Consider the following 19688-nt stretch of genomic DNA (forward strand, 5'->3'; position numbering starts at 1 on the left):
AATATTAGAAGGACTGTGCTGTGTCTGCTTCTCATGAAGTAGGTAGGGCAGACTCCAAAGGCAAGGCACAGCAGTTTCCTGAGACATGGAAGTACTGCTGTGATATGGTGGGGAGTTTCACAATTCATGTTTCACAGAAATTATTCTCAGGCACTTTTTTCCTCACTTAAAGCTTTATTTCAATCACCAAAACAACTGAAATTTTTCACTGTTGAACTGTGTTAGTATTGGTTTTGGTGATCTCTAAATTACACTAAGACCAAAGAGAGATGCTGGTCAGCTCAGTGCCTGTGCAAGAGACACCATGCTAAAGGGAAGAAAGGAAGAAATCTGCCTCTGAATGCACTGGATTAAAGAAAGGATTAAACTATAACAATTAAAAATAAACAGTGTTCACAAAGCTTGCCAGATTGCAGAATGAAACTGAAGGTGTGATAAACATTCTACATGACAGTGTTCAGCCAGTTTGGAATATCTAACAGTGGGCAGTTGTACAAGACACAGTATTTGTTAAATGTTTCCAAACATGTAAATACTTAGAGTTATTTTATCAGGACATTAATTTTTCTGGTACCAGAATTTTCATTTTAAACATGTGCATCTCAAGGATAAAGAAGAATTCAAGGAATCAAGAAGTTTCTTAAAATATTTTTCTCCTTTTTTTTTTCAGTGTGCATTAAAAGGAGGAAATAGTGATTCATGGATGAACCCTTTATCCAAACAGTTTTCAAATATGGGCTTGCTAGTAAGTAAAATTTTTTTTAAAGAAAGTGCAACTTTGTGAAAGAGCTGTAAGCTGTAAATAAGTCAAAATATCAACTGTTTCACAGTTATTTATCTGCATCTGCTGTGCTGGGGTGTTGATTATAATACCTGTAGTAGCTGGCTCAGAATGGCTTCTCAGAAAAACCCTAAATCTACAGTGATTCCTAAAGTTACTTTGTGATAGCTCCTTCTCTGAGGTTGCAGTTTCCTTGCAAGTAATAGATTTGGGAGGGAGATGGGTGTTTTCTCATTTTGTTTGGTTGGTTTTGGGGTGGGAGGATTGTTGCATTTTAGTGTGGGGTGGTTTTTTTTTGTTGCTTTGTTTTTGGATTTGTTTTTTTTTTATTTTACTTTCATAACATGCTGTTTAGAGCACTTAACATAGAGGCTCCTGCCTGTAGTGTCAGACATCTGTGATAAGTCCAAGGTATTCATTCTGAATCTCAGCCATCTATCAGAAAAGGAGATTTACAGCTCTGTGTCTGTCCTGGCTGAATTTATATTTGAGGTACAGCAGGGTCTTTTTAGCAAAAAAAGGGCTCATCATAAATCCATAAGTAAAGATTGTTTGGTAAAGTGAATAAATATCACATCATTCAGAAAAGGACAGAGCCCTAGGGAAGTATTTTAAAAATAATTCTATATAATTTTTTATATAAAGGAACTTCTGACAAGCCAATTTGCAAAATATTTTGCAGAATATTGTGCTAGTTGTCATCCTGTGAAGCAGGAATGCTATGTAATACTGGCTAGCAGAAGATAACTATACAGAGTTTGTGTGAGGAGTGTAGGTCTGTACAAGCTGACACCGACATGCTTAGGATCAGTTTGCAATGTCTTTTGGCTCTCAAGCTCTAATTCTGTTTGCTAGACAGTAGTTGCTTCTGAAAGCTATGGGAGCACCCTGTCCCACACTACCAACTGAAAAATCCCATGGCAGTACACTTCAAGATTTAATGGCATGACAGGCCATGAGGTTGAACTACTATTTTGGCCGCTGTTTTCAGTGTTTTGTCACTCAACCTCTGGAACACAAGGCCAGAGGCTCATTTATGGAGTGGCTGTCTGTGCATCTTCCTCTGTTGCTGTGTGTGTGAGTCTGCTTTCACGTGGGTAATCTTGCCATGCACAGCCTTAGGGGGTTGAGGCAAGGTGTGTCCAGGGTGATACCAGAAACCCTCGTGTTCCGTTTCAGTTTAAAGTAAAACTTTCATTAGCACAAGCGTGTTCTTCCTGCATTCTACCTTTCTGAAATATTTCTCAGCATTGAATAGAAATCAGAACTGAATTGTGTTCTGGTTTTTTTTTTTTCCCCAGAGTCAAACTGACGACATTCCAGGCAGTAAGATGGACTTGTCTGTAGGTGAGTATATTTTAATTGCAATGCATTTGGAATGTGAGATCACATGTACTGTTTTTATGAGGATGATCTGCTGTACTCTGGAAGGGTTTGATTCTTAGTTTTAGCACCCTTCATAATGTAAGGGCATAGTAAAAAGCATCTTCTGTCTTGTCTGTAAGCTTTGACTCTGGTGTGCAAGATCAGGATGCATACCTGTACAGAGCTGAGCTATAACTTGGGCAGAGACATCTTTAAGACTGTTTTAATCTTTCTAAGTTTATATTCATTGTTACTGTTTCAAGAAAGTGAAAATCTTTTTCATTTGGTAGTAGAGTACTGTTTTCCCTCCTGCCAGTAGGACATCCCTTTTACTACAGCTTAGTGGAGGTGATGTGAGGGGGAAAAAAATATCTTTTCTCATTGATTTTTTTTCAGTTGTGTGCCTCAGGCTATTACAGATTACTTTTCAGTAGAAGTAGATTTTATGTTCCGGATAGCTTCACCACCATTGCTACACAACTTAAGCATCATGGGCTGTGTGGTACCAAAGGTAGAACTGTGGTAGTCAAGACTTACTTGCATCTAATACCTGGTGTGGATTTGGTATTGTAATACAATCCAGACAGATGCAGTGTCTTTCAGCTTAGAATCCATTACATTCTTAAATTTCTGTCACACTTCATGGAGGATTCAGTTGTTCATGTTTCCTAAAATTACCGTCTTTTCTGAAGTAGTTAAGGATCTCAAACAGAGATTATAAGGATATTTATTTATATGGTATGATACAGTTTTGTGAAAGGTAACAAGTTTTTGATCTCCAGTTTGGCCTCATGCATCCTCCCTAGAACTCAGGCTCTGATTGTATCATGCTTCTCTAAAGAATGTCTAGGTGGAGATCAGTCACCATCATGGGTATTCAGTTCTCACCTGCCTTCAGATGCTGCTGGTAAAAAACAGATCTAAGCATGTACAAATGAAGAGGATGGTAGCCTGGATTATGTTGATTATAGCTCTCTTAGTTTCTTATCTCCAAATTAAGGATCCTTTGGCGGCGATTTCAAGGACCCTCAGGCTATCAGAGCTTCTGAGGAGGTGACTGCTGCTCAGCATATCCTGTGAGAGGGTGCAGAAAGGCTGCATCTTTTACCTTGATATGTTGCTCTATAAGTTTAGTGTGCCCATCAGTGGTGGCATCCCTTGATCTTAGGTAGAGCCGTGAATTATGGCTTGCATTCTGTTTCAAAGGCAGAGAATGTAACAGATCTTCGTAGGTTTTTTGGCTACTTTTACATTTAGCAGTTTTGCTCTTGTTGCTGATGGCATTTGTTTGTGGGAATCTATAAGCTGTTTTGCTCAGCCCAGGTATACTTCTAAATTTTAAAAGTTGGACTTATTTATGAGATAGGCTTGTAGGGTCCTCTTTTATGAAGATGGTGTAACATTTAACCTCGTCTATGTTTCTACATGTAGAGAATTTGGGGCTTCATATTTATTCATACACAAGTGGTTTTGCCTACTGAAGAGGGTAATTCAAACTTTTCACATTTTGTCAGTTGTCATGTACCACATAAGGTAAAGCTATTCTTTACCCCCCTCCATTATTTATAGCTTTAGTTGATGGGTTCAAAGGAAAAGACTCCCATGACACATTTCAAAGTTGCATTAGAATTTTCTGCGAATGGGATAAAGGAATGCAATCATTTCTCTCAGTGAGGCCTTGTTTATACTGGAGTTTAAGCAGCTGCCTCAGCACTAAGTGACATGCAAATCTGTGCTTCAAGCCTTCAGAGGTACTCTTTTAATGCTCTGTGTATTTTACAAGGCATCATTCAGTAATGTTTGAGGAGCTGATTGGACCATCAGGATAAACAGAGGGATGGAAGGGTGTTTCTGTGGCTTAGTCATCTTGTGTTGGCATTGACCCAGTTTCATTTCAGACAGTGATGCAACTGTGCCTCGCTTTCAGTTTCTTTTCAAGCAACTAATGGCCAGGGCTTCCTGTGTGGAATTGAAGCACATGAGCCTTTTAGTGCACGTTGCTGGCATTGTGTGCAGTGGTTTGATGTAGGTATTGACAGCACTGAGCTGTTTGTGACACTCTGTGAGTGCTTTTGCAGAGCCAGTTGTAGCTTTCAATATGTATTAGAAAGGGATCAGAGAACCACAAGCTCATCCAGGACAGTATGACTCCAGTTACAAGCTAAGATATGTAGGTGATTTGTCAACTGTCTTGTGATAAATGATGTTGAAGGCAATTGAGAGGATTAAGCTGGATCAGCTTTGAAAGCTGTGTAGGTAATAAAAAAAATCCATGCAATTGGTCAGTGGTCAGTTTCATAGCTTCTTGGCAGTGGCATCGCTGTGAATATTAATAGATTGGGATAGGACATTAAGAAGAGATGCTGGATTTGAGAAGCTTTTTCAAAAAAAGTTGTCTTGAAGGTGTTAAAGCGATGAGCTCTCTGCTCTGATAAAGGTCCAGTGTTTTGTCAGTGGTAGGGTAGGTTATCCGTCACCAACTTCCTTTGGAAAAGTCACAGATTTTCTTGTTAATTGTGCTGACATGCTTTTAAAATGATTCTTGGAAAGACCATCTGTGCTACCAACTAAACAGTATTCTTTAAAACTAAAAATACCAGTAAAGCTCATTTCTGTCACATCCGTATTTTAAAACGAAGATGTTTTCCATCTACTCCAACGTAGCAATATGCATTTAATTGCTTACAGGTGTCACATCTGACCAAAAAGATTGTTCCTTGGCAGCAGTTCAGCATGTAAGGTGGAAAACTTCTTCCAGTCAGCTCTTTGGCTGTTGATAAATCGTTTAGAGAAAATCGATGTCTTGTTCACCATCTATGTTTCAGTTTGGTCATCTGTTACCGACATCTCATACTTCACCAGGTTACTGACTAAACAATGGCAGGAGACTTTAGAGGGTGTTTGAGAAGTGTCTATGTTATTGGTTGTGTTATTGTGTGTGGGCTGAAAGAGCTTGGTTGTCTGTCTGAAGTTACAATATACATGTTGATGTCTTTTGTTTTAAGAATTAAGTTCATATGACTGTAGGACAACCTTGACCAAATAATGTGCATGTGACCAAATTTTTCAAATGATCTCAAATAATTTCTCAATGTCAAACTCAGCAGAAGCGAAGCAGAATACATGGAGAACTTAAATAGTAGTCTTTCTACATATTGAATCCCAAAAAATTACAGTGCAGGTTTTGGGAGACGTAGAGAGCTAGGTATTAATTAATATAATTACTTGAAACATTTGTGTTTATATCTCTATATAAATTTTGATAAATACTTCACCGTAAGCTCTATAAAGTAAATTGGCATGTTCAGTGTTAAATGAAACTTCCTACATTTATTTTTCAACACTTAATACTCACTGTAGATGTTCTAAATTATAAAACAGATGTAATTAATACCCTGATCTTAAAGAGTATTTCTTTGGCTGTGAACCTGCTGTCATGAGATTATTTGCACTAATTTCTTTTTTTTGTTACAGGTGGTCTCCCAGATAAGAAGTTTGAGGTAGATAAACGAGCTGTGAATCTCGGGGATTTTAATGACATGATGAGAAAGGATCGATCTGGGTTCCGTCCACCTAATTCCAAAGACATGGGAACCACAGATAGTGGGCCTTATTTTGAGAAGGTGAGAGAAATATCTTTAAATAAATTAATAGCTACCTCTTTGTTCAAGATCCCAGTTTTCACCCTAGTTCTCAGCAGGTGCTAGATATTGAATAACCCTGATTGAGCTCAGTAGTAAAAGGTGTGAGGTAGTTTTATTGGTAGGATGAATGTGTGTATAAAACAGGTGTCAGGTGTGCATAGGCAAATGAAATTGGAGAAAGTGAGGCTTTTTATTCCAGAATAGACTGGTTTTGATGTCTTTCTTTTTTCTTGGAAGGATAAACTACTGGTAGCAATAAAAGACAGATGCCTTTCTTTTTTCTTGGAAGGATAAACTACTGGTAGCAATAAAATTCGTCTAGGTTTCATCATGATGATTCTTTCGGCTACTAACTACTGTCATCTGCTTTGAAGAAAATTGGTTGAGATCTAAGTAAATATCTAAGTAATCACAATCTTCCGAATATTTTTCTTCTTTCATGTCTGGCATTTATTGGAAACACCCTTTCTAAATTCCACAACCCCTTATGCTGTATGTCCGTGTACTGTAAGCTTCTGTACGACATCTGTTTCTCTGTGACATCTGCTGTATGTTATGATAGTGTTTCTTTCATATTCTTGCCTATTTTAAACAGAAGCTTTCACTGTTATTATCAAATATTAATTGCTTCCCATTATGAATTGGAGAGTGTCCAATAGATGCAGAATGCTCTAGGGCTGTTTTGGTTTTTTTTAGATACAGTTTATCACATGTAAAATGGAAAACAAATTTGGTTTAAAAATTCTGAAGGCGTGTTAACTGTCTAGGAATTTTTTAACTCCTCCATTTTGGTATAACGAGCCAAAAAGCAGTTTTGTCAACTCCCTCTGGTGGCATAATTAATAAATACTATGAGCAAAGCTAATGCGTTTCCTAACAAATTATGCTGGTAGGTGTGTGCTAACACTAGGAATTCATTCAAGATTTGTTTGCTTCTGTAGTGGTAATAGCCACTATCAGAAACTAATTCCATGAGAGTTCAAAATGTATTTTTAAAAAGAAAACCTAAGAGTTTCTCCTTGGACCAAAATCTTAATTGTCAAGTGGTCATTTGAATCAGAGGTTTTGTCCTTGTAACTGCTATTACAAATTAACTTTGCTTCTTCCTAGTCACTCACCGTCCCTCTTTCTCTCCTCTTGCGTTCTGTTGCTTCACTAACCAACTCCTGCTGTCGGCTAACTGCTGCTTCAGCTGACTTTGCCTTTCTCCAATCAAGATGGGTGCCTTGGGGATGAGGCTCCCTGCTCTCCCTTCTCCCCTTCTCCCAGCTACAAGCTGTCTCCCTCTGGTTCCACACTATCCAACGTCGGCCTTGGGGCAATCGGCTCAGGGCTCAGTCCCCAAAACTTCGCTGCTAGACAAGTAAGCAGGCCACCTTCTAAGATGCATTGTTATAAGGCTGCAACCTGGGCTTAATCCTGGTTAGTTGGTTGCTTGCATTTGTTTTTCTGCTGGATAGGTTAAAATTGTTAATGGAAATTTCAGCTATCTCAGGCCATTGAGAATCAGTCCGCTTCGGTTCCTAGCATCAGAACATACTTGGTCTGGTTTTGTTGGCCTCTTCCTAAATTGCAGTGCAGCAGCAGGTGGATGTGCTTTTCAGAAGTCGTGAAGTTAGTGGTATCCTTTACTTCAATTGCTGGCTTAAAACCTTGTTAGAGGCTGTTGATTTGCCTCATCAAACCCAACACTGAAGTTTTTCAGACTCCACTCAAAGGCCTTGTATGTAGAAATGACCCTGTAAAAAGTTGCAGTGATTTAGCATTGTCCCTGTTCCCTTTTCCCTTCCTCACAGTTCTCAAAGTAAGAATTGATTTAGTAGCCTTTAAAAATTCTTGAAGTAGCAATATTTTTATGTACAGGGAAATGGTGGGGAACTAGTTAAGTGAGTAACAGCAGTTTGGAAGAATCTCTGGCTTTTGTATTCTGTATTATTTTAGAAGAAAATAGTTTAGGAATACTAGGAAATGAAAGAATAGTACCCAATTATTGCAGCTGGTCTAGCTTATGTAGTCATATGCCTAACATGATGGTGTTTGTGTGTGTTGTCTTTCTGTTTCTATGTGACACAGTGTTGAACATCAGATTAAGTCCAAAATTTGAAGACATGTTGTTGATCTCAGTGTGCAGAACTCTTGTTATAGAGAGGAGTTATAGAGAGAGCTGAAAGTGTAACTAAGGCTTCAAGGCCTCTCAAAAATTTTAGTGTGTAGTTGACTCCATCTACCTCTTTCCAGGGTAAAACCTTTTGTCTTTTGGGAGTTTTTGTTTGTCTTCCTGCAAGCTTAGGAGTTGCTTCTGAATGAGAAGATACATTAGGTGGAGAGGGATGCAGGTGAAAGAGGCAATCCATAGGGCTGCCAGTGTAGAAGCAGGAGGAGACTCTTGTGTTTGAGCAAAAGGATAGCAGAGGATACACAATATTAATGGTAGGAGTATTATGCACAGTGATATGACAGGATTTATGAAATCCTGGTATATAAGGGAAGGAAAGCTTTTAGTGAAGGCTTGCACAATCACAGTTTGGAATTACAGATTTATGTTGGGTGCAACAATGCTGGCATGGACAGGCAGAATAGGGAATGATGGCTAAAGAGTGGAAAATACACTCTTCAGAACCCCAGGTGTCTGAGGGTCACAGACACCCTGATAGCAAGAGATGGGAAATTCTGAGGGTCTTGAAACTGAAAAGACAAATTCATGGCACGTAAGGATGCTTTGGAGTATGAGCTTCAGCTTTTAGAAGCAAGAGAATGTAGCTTAGTTAGTGTTTGAGACTGTTGGTAGCATTTCTTACTTTTTTTTAAAAAATGGTACCAAAAAAAGTCTGCTGAAGAGTCTGAAATCATGAAACATAATCACAAGTTTTCCTGGGTCTTGTTCATGCATTAGGGTTTATTACAGAAGTTCCTTATAAATCAGTAAATAATTCTCATTGAAAAACTCAAACAGCAAGTATTCTTGTATTAGAAAATAAACCACTAAAAAAATAAAACCCACAACTATTTTTCTCACTTGAAAATTTTCTTCAAATTTAGTGGGAGAAAAGGGGAAGGAAAATATTCAAATCCAGAATGTTGAAGTTTTCATGGCAGAAAGGAAATTTTTGGAATTTGAATTCTAAAATAGTATTAGTTAATGAAAGGCCTACAGAGGAAAAAAAAATAGCCTTGTGAGTGATATCTCAGCAAACTACTCAGGAAAAATACCTGTCTTGTCTAAAATGGGGGACCAGAATTATTGTTGCTAGAGTCTTGCCATGCTTTTAAGCCAGTTGGAATGAAGTTTTTAGTTTGCTGTTTGTACTCCAAGTTTCCATTTCCCAATACATAAAGTGCAAAATATTAAAACATTAGATTTGTCATGTCTTGAAGTTAGTAGATAAACGTGACCCTTCAATGTTCGAGGAGAAACAACCTGCATCTCAAAAATGTAGTACAGTGGTTTTAACCCAGGTAGAATATTACTGATTTTAGCCAAACGTCTGTAATTCTAAGGGAACTCTGTTTAAGTCAGTAGCTTGGCTCATTGTTACTGAGATGTAGTTATTAGCATAGCCTGCAAGATTCATCTTCTCACTACTGCTTTAATTTTGTAGGGTGGCAATCATGGTTTGTTTGGAAACAGCACAGCACAATCGAGGGGCATGCACACACCAGTGCAGCCACTAAATCCTTCCCCCAATATCCGGGCGCAAGTGCCTCCCCAATTCCTTTCTCCCCAGGTAAGGAATTCATAGCAACTGATTACTTGTAAAAGTAGAGCTACAGCCTTCAGAGCACATCATTGAGGTTACTTATGCATCTGTCTTGGTCTCAATTTGATGTTAAAAAATTGAAAAATTGGATAAGATAAAAACATTAAAATTCATAGTGGAAGTACTTAAAACGCAGTGCAGAAGCTTTGGCATTCTGTATTATTCCAAGGCAGTTGATTGTAAATGCTCGCTACCAGTATTTTTAAACCTCAAAAGTGAATTTGGGAATCCTGTGTCTTACATAGGCTTTTGCAAAGTATTTTAAAAAGAACAAATAAACGTGAAAGCTTACAGTGTTTCTGAAGTGTGACAGGTTGCTTAATTTTTTTAAGTAGTCTTGTCCTGTCCTTCCTCTACCCCCCTCCCCCCCCCCCCGCCAGAAGAGAGGTTTGATGAAGGGGCTACATGTTACATTTTCATTGCAGAGCTTAATCTTAAGACCTCAGGGTCTCCAAATGTACAAGTTTACCTTTTGCTTTGGACTTGGTGAACAGTTCTTGAGATTCTCTTGAATTGTGCTTGTGTAACTCTGCAATAATGCAGGGAGAAATGGGGGGATTCTTCTCCACCTACTCCTGTCTTTTACTGTATCTTATTCAATGTTCAAAGAGATTAACTCTTTCTGTGAGGCACTGTTTCTTTACTCCAGTGACTGCCTGACTGCCTTTCTTTTCCCTTGTCAAGCAGTATGTTTTTAATGTGAAAATGCAGTACTGTGATTACTGGTTAGCTGCATAAATATCAGCATTTAAATTTAGTACAGTCTCTGGCACCTGATTGGTTGAGGGAATAACCTTTGTGTGTGTGTCTGCATCTGCACATGTAATACTGTATACTGTCAATTAAGTGAGGTATTCACTCTGCCCAAGTTATAGATTGTGCATGTTTAAATGTGATGTGTTAATAAATCTGCAGTGTCTTTCCCAGAACACTATTGGAGATTGGTGTCATGCTTGTTCCTGTATAGAAATACTTGTACTTCATCATCATTTCCTCGTAGCAGTGTGTTCAGGATATGTAATTGCTTTCCATGCAGGTTTCGGCCTCCATGCTCAAACAGTTTCCCAACAGTGGCTTGAATCCTGGTCTTTTCAATATGGGCCCCCAGCTTTCTCCACAACAGATTGCCATGCTGAGCCAGCTTCCACAGATTCCCCAGTTTCAATTAGTAAGTAACTAGTAATCTTGTGAGACAAGACAGTTTGCAAATTGTCTGCTGGGTTTTCTTTTTATGCTTATTCTAATTCTGTTTTGTTCTACTGAGGTTATTTTGTGCAAGTATTCCCCTCTTTGCTATTTGGGGTAGTAAAGTCCTGCTAGAAGGCAGCAGATAAACCAAATAGGCCCATTAATTAATTAATTATTGTGGATTACAGTGGGTTAGTAATGACTCTAATTGTACAGAAAGAAGTTGTTTGTGGATTTTTCATGAGGTTTTCTTCAGAAAAAGCTTCAGACTTAGAGTCATAGTGATGGTAATAAAGCAGGTACAAATAATTCTGCTGCACAGTGTTAAATTAGGAACATTTAACATTTAAGTGAGGGATGTGGTATTCTTCTAATGCATTCATTGTCATTTTATTTGAGTGAGTGGAATGAGAAACAGTTTACCTAACTTCTGAGCCAAGCGTTTCCTAGTGAATAGCTCCTGGCAATTATATTTCACTTGATGAGCTCTGTATTTTCACTCTTCTCACCCCCCCCTTATCTTATAGGCTTGTCAGCTCCTCCTTCAGCAGCAGCAGCAGCAGCAGCTGTTACAGAGCCAGAGAAAGTTATCTCAAGCTGTGCGACAACAGCAGGAGCAGCAGGTGTGTGGCACTGGTTTTGTCAGTCATGTAAAGTATGAGGTTTGCTGGGGAAATGCAGTCTGCAGTAGAGATGGTGCTGGCTTCAGTAACATCACCTGCTCTCTTCACAGTGCACTTTTTGGAGAGCAAGGTCTTTTGTATCTCCTCTAATTCACTGTTTCTTTATGTTTACTGGAATTTGCATTGCAGTATAGCATAGATGAAGCAGTTTTTCTTCCATTTACAGATTGCTCGTATGGTGAGTGCCCTCCAGCAGCAGCAGCAGAGGCAGCCTGGCATGAAGCATTCGCCCTCCCACCCTGTTGGGCCTAAGCCACATTTAGACAGCATGGTACCCAATCCTTTGAATGTGGGTCTCTCAGATTTACAGACCAAAGGGCAGATACCTGGATACGGTTCAGGTGGTAAGTGCTCTGTGGAAGTAGGTTTGGTGCATTGCCTGTAGCTTCCCTATTATTAATATGGTAATTGTGTTAGTCACTTATGTCTGGGTCTAGAGATGAGTAATTTATGTATAAGCATTAGAGCAAAGGTTATGACAAGTGTCATATAATTGAATCAAATTGAATTATTTTTCATTGCATGGGAAGAAGACAAACCTAAGAAGGAGGCATATCATGGCATATTGACATAACACACTTATTTGGAAGTTGCCCCTTGAACATACCTTTTGCTGTGGTTGATTTCTTTTTCCCACCTTTTTGTTATGATTGCAATGACTCCCCATTTAAAGATGCTTAAAAACAAAACAGAAGATGACAATTGAGTTTTGTTTGTTTGTTTGTTTCACAGGCTTTGGCTCAAGTGGCATGGATTATGGCATGGTGGGAGGGAAAGAGGCTGGAACAGAATCCCGCTTTAAGCAGTGGACTATGATGGAAGGGCTGCCCTCTGTGGCTTCACAAGATGCCAATATGCACAAAAATGGTGAGAATGCCCTTGTAGTATCATCTCCCCAGAGGTGAAATAGTTTAGATGAAACTGTTTTGCCTCACCAGTATGCATCTTGAATATTTTTGTATGAATACATCATGCTCCTGAAGATCGCAGCCTTTCCCAGGTGTAAATGTGTGTTTTTAATGCTGCAGGTGCAATAGTGCCCCCTGGAAAGGCTCGTGGAGGATCGCCCTACAACCAGTTTGACATAATCCAGGGCGACCCGCTCAGCAGCCACGCAGGCCCTGCTGGTGATAGTTGGTTACCTGCCAAATCTCCACCAACAAACAAGATCGGAAGCAAATCCAGCAATGCCAGCTGGCCTCCAGGTATTACATAAGGGCGGGGTTTGTGTCCTTGCTTTGGGATAGATATGCTGGACCTTTCCTCAGCATACTTACTTAAGTAACCATTGCAACGAAAATACTTGGGTGGCTTGGCCTTCTCTTGCTTTTGGAATTTCTTCCACATTAAAGTAGAACATAAATGTGAATTTCCAGTAAAAAATGTTGGGCTAAATATGAACTAACTGCTGAATTGCCTGAGTAGTGTTTGGTTTTTGTTTGGTGAACTCCTATCTTCTGTGATTGTGTGACTTTACATTTACAGAAAATTTAATGAAAACATATGTTCATAGAATACACACCAACATCTCCCTTCTTTTGTACTGATTCCTTATTTGTGCTGCGGTAGATTGACACGGTGTAAAAATTATTGATAGGGTGGAATCAAAGAAAAATATGTGAAGTAGGGCTTTTTGTAGGTCTTTTTTTGTGGTGGTGGGAACACCACACTCTTATGGTTCAGCTGTGTTCATGTCACATAAAGGGTTGCAGCTCAGGAGTCTTGTGGCTGGGATAGAAGTCTCTTGCTTTTGGGATGGCACATTTTTAAAGTTTTGTAGTTTCACTGGCAAAATTTTATGTTTCTGCTAGAAAACTCTCTAGGAAAAGTACATGTATATTTGAATATACACATAATTTCCTATATAAAACATTCATTTAACTAGAGTGGTGTCCTTGAAGTTGCACAGATTAATCACTGGTGCTGTTCAGCAAATAGTGGTTGCTGTGATTTTTCTCTTGTCTGGAAAACAGTTGCATTCCAGGGGAACATTACTAACTCAAGTACAAAAAAGTAAAAGTCCAGGTACATCTCTTGGGTAAAGCAGTAGCACAGACCTTGCATCAGAAAGCATAGGAATCTATGTGACGGACACAACTGCAGGAAATCTAGAAAATGTAGTTGAAAATTTTTGAGGGAAGCCCTCAGTGTCTAACTCCAGCAAGAAAACATCTTCTGATGAGCTAACAGAGCTAAATGATTAGTTCTCTCAAAAAAATCTGCACATTTACAAACTTTCACACTGCTCACTGCATTCTGTAGGTATGTTTGTGTTACACCTCTGTCAGCCTGGTTGTTAGGTATGGAGCTTTTAGGACTGAAGTTGCTGTTCATAATGCCAGAAACTCCCAAAATGTAATCTTCTATCAGGCTTCACTCACAGACTCATCGTTACTGAACTTGGCCACCATTCCCCTGTATTATACTAGGACAGTACTGCTTGGAATGTTACAAGAGACACATGAGGATCAGCTCTGCCATGTTTCCAAGTTTTGGAGCAACCACTGGCTTTGGCAAGGTTCTTGGTTCCAAAACTGTTACAATAAAAAGCTAAAAAAAATTTAAAAGCTTGATAGCTACTCTTTGCCCCTTGTTGATATCATAGACCTTCCCTAGTGATATCTGTAGTCCCATTGTCAGTCATAAGTAAATTTTTTTGTTGCTGACTGCCTCACCACGGTGAGAGGATAAGTGAAGTTCACAAATTCTGAACATAAAATTTCACTTGTGAGAGTAGCCCAAGACTATGCTTGCAGCCCTCATGTAACAGGTCCCCAGTTTTGGCAGGTGGCATTTACTCAGTCATTGCTGTTCCGCTCTTACGAGATCCATTGGCTGCTGGGACAAGTTACTGTTCCATGACCATCAGCCACTTGAGCTGTCTCATAGTCTAACTTGTGGGCTTCATTGTCAAGGAGAACTGAAATCAAGATCTACCTTATCAATACAACACTCTGATAAAGAATGAAGACCTAAAATGGCCTTTACTCTAGGTTCTTCTCTACAAGCTTGTAGATGAGGTCCACTGTCAGTTCCTGGCATGGAGATAGAATTCTTCTTCCCAGTGCTGGAAAAAAAGTTGTTAACAAAAATGAGTTCAGAAGAGAAAACCTCTTGAAATAGGTGCATTTTGCCTGTGAATGAAAACAGTGGGAGCTCAGCATTCACCCTGACTACACCTTTCACATTTTCCTCCTAAATGCCATCTGCTGCAGAAATTCTGCCATTCAAGAGAGCAGTATTGTTCAGCACAAAGATAAATGAAGTGGTGCCCAATCAAACTGATATCACAGCTGGAGGTGAGAGTAAGTTTTGCTGCATTGGTGAGAGCTATGTCGTTTGGTTATGCTGCACAGACTTGCATTCTTGGGTCATACTTAGACTGTGAATTTCCCATTCAAGATCAGTCAGACTTCAAGCAAACTGGCCTGGATGTGTCTGTCATGGTTTTCACAGTAATCTTACGTTTGAGCTTTTTGAAAGGACCTTTCAGATACCAGTGGAGAAATGCATTTCATGTTGTCTTTACTGCCTAGAAATAAAAGAGCATGTTTGTAGACAAGAGTTGGTGAATGTGCATGATAATGACTATCAGCTCCAAAGGAGAGTTTGGAAACTTGTCAGTATGCTGTAGTTCAAGGAAATGCTTTTCCAGACCAGGATTACATTGATGAGTGAATGTGTTCATAAAGAATGATACCCCTGATCCTTGGAGCCTTGTTTGTGTAGTCATTAACCTTTTGATTAGAGCTTTCTGTGCACTTAATTTTCAGTCTCAAAAATTCTCAGAATCTTTGCAAATAGAAGACTTGGACTTCCTTTTTGTTTTGTTTTGTTTTTTTTTTTCTCTAAACAAGTTCTAATTTCCAGGTTCTAACCTATGGTCATGGATTTTTTTTGTCTCAGAACAGAGAAGATATTTTGAGTAGACCCAAGAGCTGTATTGCTTCTTCCTTAACAAAAGGGAGATCCTGCTTGTCAGGCGGGGTATGGCAGTATTTTGGTAGTAGCTGAGCGGAGTCCTTGCATGATGCAGTGCTGATTGCTGATAAAGTATTGATACCTGGATTATTTTGTTGAGTTAGTAAAGACTGGGAGATGTAACTGATGTTTATAAAATCATGAAGGCAGTGAACAAGATAAATGGAGAATTGTAGTTCATGACTCCTGCAATGAGTGCAAATGCTAGAATTAACAGGATGTAAATTTTAAAGAGATGGGAGCTTTTTTCCCATCAGGAGTGGTGAACTTGCAGGTTATGTTGTTTTCACAGCTTCTTGAGACAGATGATACTGGCCAGTTGAAACAGTGATTGGATAAAATGATGGAAAAATAATTTCACAAGCTGGTGCTAGCAGAGGGTATTTCTGCCATCTAAGTTAGGACAGCTCTGGATACTGGGAGAGTGTGAGGCCAATAGTCCACAGATAGTAGCCAGGTTTGTGTTCTGTCCCTTAATGGTATTTCTCCTACTGCTGTTAGAAAACACTGGACTAGATGGACCATAGTTCTGACCCAGTGGGATATTTCTTTTGTCTTCTCTCAGATTCTCCTGTACATTATCACAGTCTAATACTGCCCTTGCTGTGGCAATAATTTGAACCAGTAGTATCACATTTTCTTCTGCATTTGTCTGTGAAAGTCATAGTCTTGACTATAATTCTTCATTGCAAAGGTGACTGAAATGAACCCTTCCATGTCAGATTCATCCTACCTTGCTTCGTTCTAGAGAGTGCATCTTGGATCCCACTTTTAATAATGAATCTTTAATTACACTCAAATAATCTATTATTAATTATTTCCAAAATTCAGGAATTCTGTAGCCTGGACTTGTATCTGCAAGGGATGAGTCTGCCACCTTTGCACTCTTCTCACACTTACACAAATTGTCACATAGTATATGAAGATTCTTAACTTGTTCTTGTGTTTGTCAGTTTTACTTTTGCACCACTGCTTCCAGAACTGACCACAACACTGTATTCATTGAAGGAGCCAAGTTACTGATCTTTCTTACAGTAGTTGGAGTCTTGGTGTGTTCATATTTAATATAGTTCATCCTCTTGTCTTAAAATTCTGGCATGCCTGGAGCTATAGTTCCAACTAAAGCATGATAAGTATATCCCCATCTCATTGTGAAGCATGAAGAATGACAATGAGTATATACATTACTTTTACCACAAGGCATCTCATCTCAGTATTGATAGGTAATGTATAGAGTGTGTGTGTACATACCGTGGGATGTGTCAAATGTATTTCCAAACTCCTAAAGTAGGTATGTGTACAGAATCTAATCTTACACATCTTATATGGAATTTATTAAAACTGTTGAAACCTCATCTGAATGTAGCAAAGCAGAAGCACTTAAAGGGGTACTGGATGCCCTTGTACAACTTTTTTTGTAGTGTAGACTTGTATTCATATGAAACCAGAGCTAGTGCTGTGGGAGGAACTGTGAAATAGATTACGATTCTAACATGCAATCTTTTTTTTTTGCTCCTAAGGAATGGTGTAAAAGACAATTGTTTACCATCCTGAAGTACTGTCAGCAATTGCTTCTGGTAAATAACATTTCCGTGATTGCATCTAATTCATTTTTCTCTCCTGTCTCAGAGTTCCAACCAGGAGTGCCATGGAAAGGTATACAAAACATTGACCCTGAATCTGACCCCTATGTGACCCCTGGAAGTGTGCTGGGGGGGACAGCCACATCTCCCATTGTAGATACTGACCACCAACTTCTGCGGGACAACACCACAGGTAAAACAGTGCACATCTGCTCTGTGCTGATCACTGTGATTATCAGTCTGATAACTCAGGATCGTGTGCTCATTTCAGGCAAACAGTCTGTTGCATTTGTCTGAGAAGGAGAAGGAAGCTGCCTGCCTTTGCACTGTGGCTGGGGGCACCTGAAAGCTTGGCATTGCTACAGTCGTGGCTCTCTGGAGGTTTAATGGTGTTACAGAAATCTCTGAACTTGGTCTCCTCTTTCTCTCTCCTTTTCTCTTTGACAGGGTCTAATTCTTCCCTCAACACCTCGCTGCCTTCACCTGGTGCCTGGCCCTACAGTGCCTCTGACAATTCCTTCACCAACGTTCATAGCACTTCAGGTATGCAGGCTTTGAAACTTAACCAGACAAAGCATTTTTCATTTAGCACTAGTTCATTGTTGTTCCACTGGGAGTATTTAGTCCATTGTGTGTAACAGTGACTGGGGAAGACAAACACTGAATAGAACCCCCTCCTTCCTCTCCCCCCACCCTTTATATGCTGAGCATTACTCCATATAGTATGGAATATCCCTTTGCACAGCTGGGGTCAGCTGTCCTGGCTGCATTTCCTCACAGCTTCTTGTGCACCCTCATCCCTCCTGCTGGTGGGAGGATGTGAGGAACAGAAAAAGCCTTGATGCTGTGTAAGCACTCCTCAGCAACATAATTAAATCATCTGTATTTATCCATGCTGTTCGTGATACCTTGTGAAGGCTGACCTAAAACAGAGGCTAGGCAGAGTTAAATAAAGTAGGTATTTATTAAAAGGCCTCAGTGGCTACACCTTGGGCAGTACAAGAGCCCAGCTAGGGTTACACCCAAGATGAACCCAAAATGGTCACAAAAAAGGATGACCAGTCACAAGGTCTCACACTTTAATGAGTTCTGGTCCATTTGCATGTTGGAGTTAATTGTCCAATTATAGCTTTAGGTTGTGAAGTCCCATCCTTCTTGTTCTTCTCTCTTCAGTCCATGTTGTTTATGCTCTTGGCCTGAAATTTGGGTCAATTGTCTTTGGTCTCAAGCTAGGAAAGGAATTTTTTTTTTCCTAGTTACTCTGTGAAGAGAGCTTACCATCCCTTAATATGAAGCTCAGAACTACACATTAAAGCAGTACAGAATCTGAAAAATATAAAAGCTAAAACCTAAGACATCATTCCCAGCACAAATCCAAAACACAGCTCCATGCTAAGTACTATGAAGATAAATGACTCTACCCCAGCCAAAACCGGCATATTATGCAAGTTAAAGAATGAGTAGTGGGAAACAGCAGATGCAAAAGGAAAGATAAAAACAGTACATGTACAATCTGTTGACAAGTCAAACTTTTAAAATATTACCTGCTTGTGTATGTATTAGTAAAGGTGAGTGATTTTATTTACTTTAACTTTAGGACATGAGAGTGCTGTGAAGGGAATGGTTTTGCCTTGTCTTTTGTAGCACTCATCATTCCCTGAAATCCGGACAGAGAAGACATTTGGTCCTCTTGCTTTAATGGTTGGCCTGTATATATAAACTTTAATATATGTCTCAGATGCTTCATAAGAAGGTCTCTGCAGCTTTCTTGTAAAAAACTGTTTGTGCACACACTTTGCAGTAAAGTGCTGGAAATACTTGCTCCAGATGAACCATTTGGATTTTAAGCTTCTTGCAAATGTCAGAATTTTTTCTTGAAGACATCATTGTCTTGACAATTACTTAAAAATGAAGAATTGTGTATAAATAACAGGGGTGATGAACAGAGCTCAGAGCTACATCTGGCTCGAGCTTCAGGTTTTTTTATCGTATTGAATGAAAGCTGTGTTCAGGAGTTACCTCAGCATCTTCACCAAATGTGTTGAAAGTGCTCTTTAGTCCTTAAGAAAAACTGAATTCTTGCCACCGATTTGTGAGCTGACTTTGGTTTGAAGCACTCTATGCAACATTCTAGTGACAGAGAAGGTTCCACAGCCTGTGGAAAGGAGTGGCATGTAGCAAATTCTTGCCTTTGCTTAATTTTTGTCTAGCACATAAGAAAGACTGAAGAGGTAAAAATATTGAAGTCGTGGTCAAATTGAGGAAATGAGACCACTGCCACATACCTATTTCTTTCTGTCTGCTGGACACAAGTGTTTTACAGTCAGAGAGCCAATCATCTGAACTGAGAATTTAGAATTCACCTATCTGTAAAGCAGAGTCCAGTGAAAGCAGGTTTTTAAGCACTTTCAAAGGTTAGTGCTTGGCCACCAAAGGTGGTACTGACCATCGCTGTGTCATGGAAATACAGAGATCTAGCTGTAAATTGAAGCATGCTTATACATGCTGAAAGCTTTATTATCTTGGTTTCCAGATGGGTTTATTTCATGCTGCCCTGGCATATCATAAATCTGTGTTATTTCACTTAATTTCAAATTACATTCACCACTGTCTGCTGGTGACTGAAGTTAAATGCACATATTTGCACACATTATGTTTAAGATAATGTTTGACACAGCCTTTCCCCACCCCATGTCCGTGTTGGC

General features: G+C 39.4%; 1 protein-coding gene across 5 annotated transcripts in view; it reads left to right on the forward strand.

Moving 5' to 3' along the window:
• TNRC6B (trinucleotide repeat containing adaptor 6B) overlaps window positions 1-19688 on the forward strand; it is a 119395-nt gene that overhangs the window by 94756 nt on the left and 4951 nt on the right. For 3 of the 5 annotated variants that reach the window (XM_058022896.1, XM_058022897.1, XM_058022898.1), the window contains 12 exons: window positions 671-745; window positions 2083-2128; window positions 5621-5769; window positions 6983-7153; window positions 9390-9515; window positions 10585-10716; window positions 11264-11359; window positions 11586-11763; window positions 12152-12286; window positions 12448-12624; window positions 17030-17176; window positions 17431-17526. In XM_058022896.1, the coding sequence (XP_057878879.1) occupies window positions 671-745; window positions 2083-2128; window positions 5621-5769; window positions 6983-7153; window positions 9390-9515; window positions 10585-10716; window positions 11264-11359; window positions 11586-11763; window positions 12152-12286; window positions 12448-12624; window positions 17030-17176; window positions 17431-17526 (1528 nt within the window). The remainder of the gene's footprint in view (window positions 1-670; window positions 746-2082; window positions 2129-5620; window positions 5770-6982; window positions 7154-9389; window positions 9516-10584; window positions 10717-11263; window positions 11360-11585; window positions 11764-12151; window positions 12287-12447; window positions 12625-17029; window positions 17177-17430; window positions 17527-19688) is intronic. The other 2 variants (XM_058022899.1, XM_058022900.1) reach the window with 2 other exon arrangements.

Source organism: Melospiza georgiana, chromosome 4, assembly GCF_028018845.1.
Source record: "Melospiza georgiana isolate bMelGeo1 chromosome 4, bMelGeo1.pri, whole genome shotgun sequence".
Lineage (NCBI taxonomy): Eukaryota > Metazoa > Chordata > Aves > Passeriformes > Passerellidae > Melospiza > Melospiza georgiana.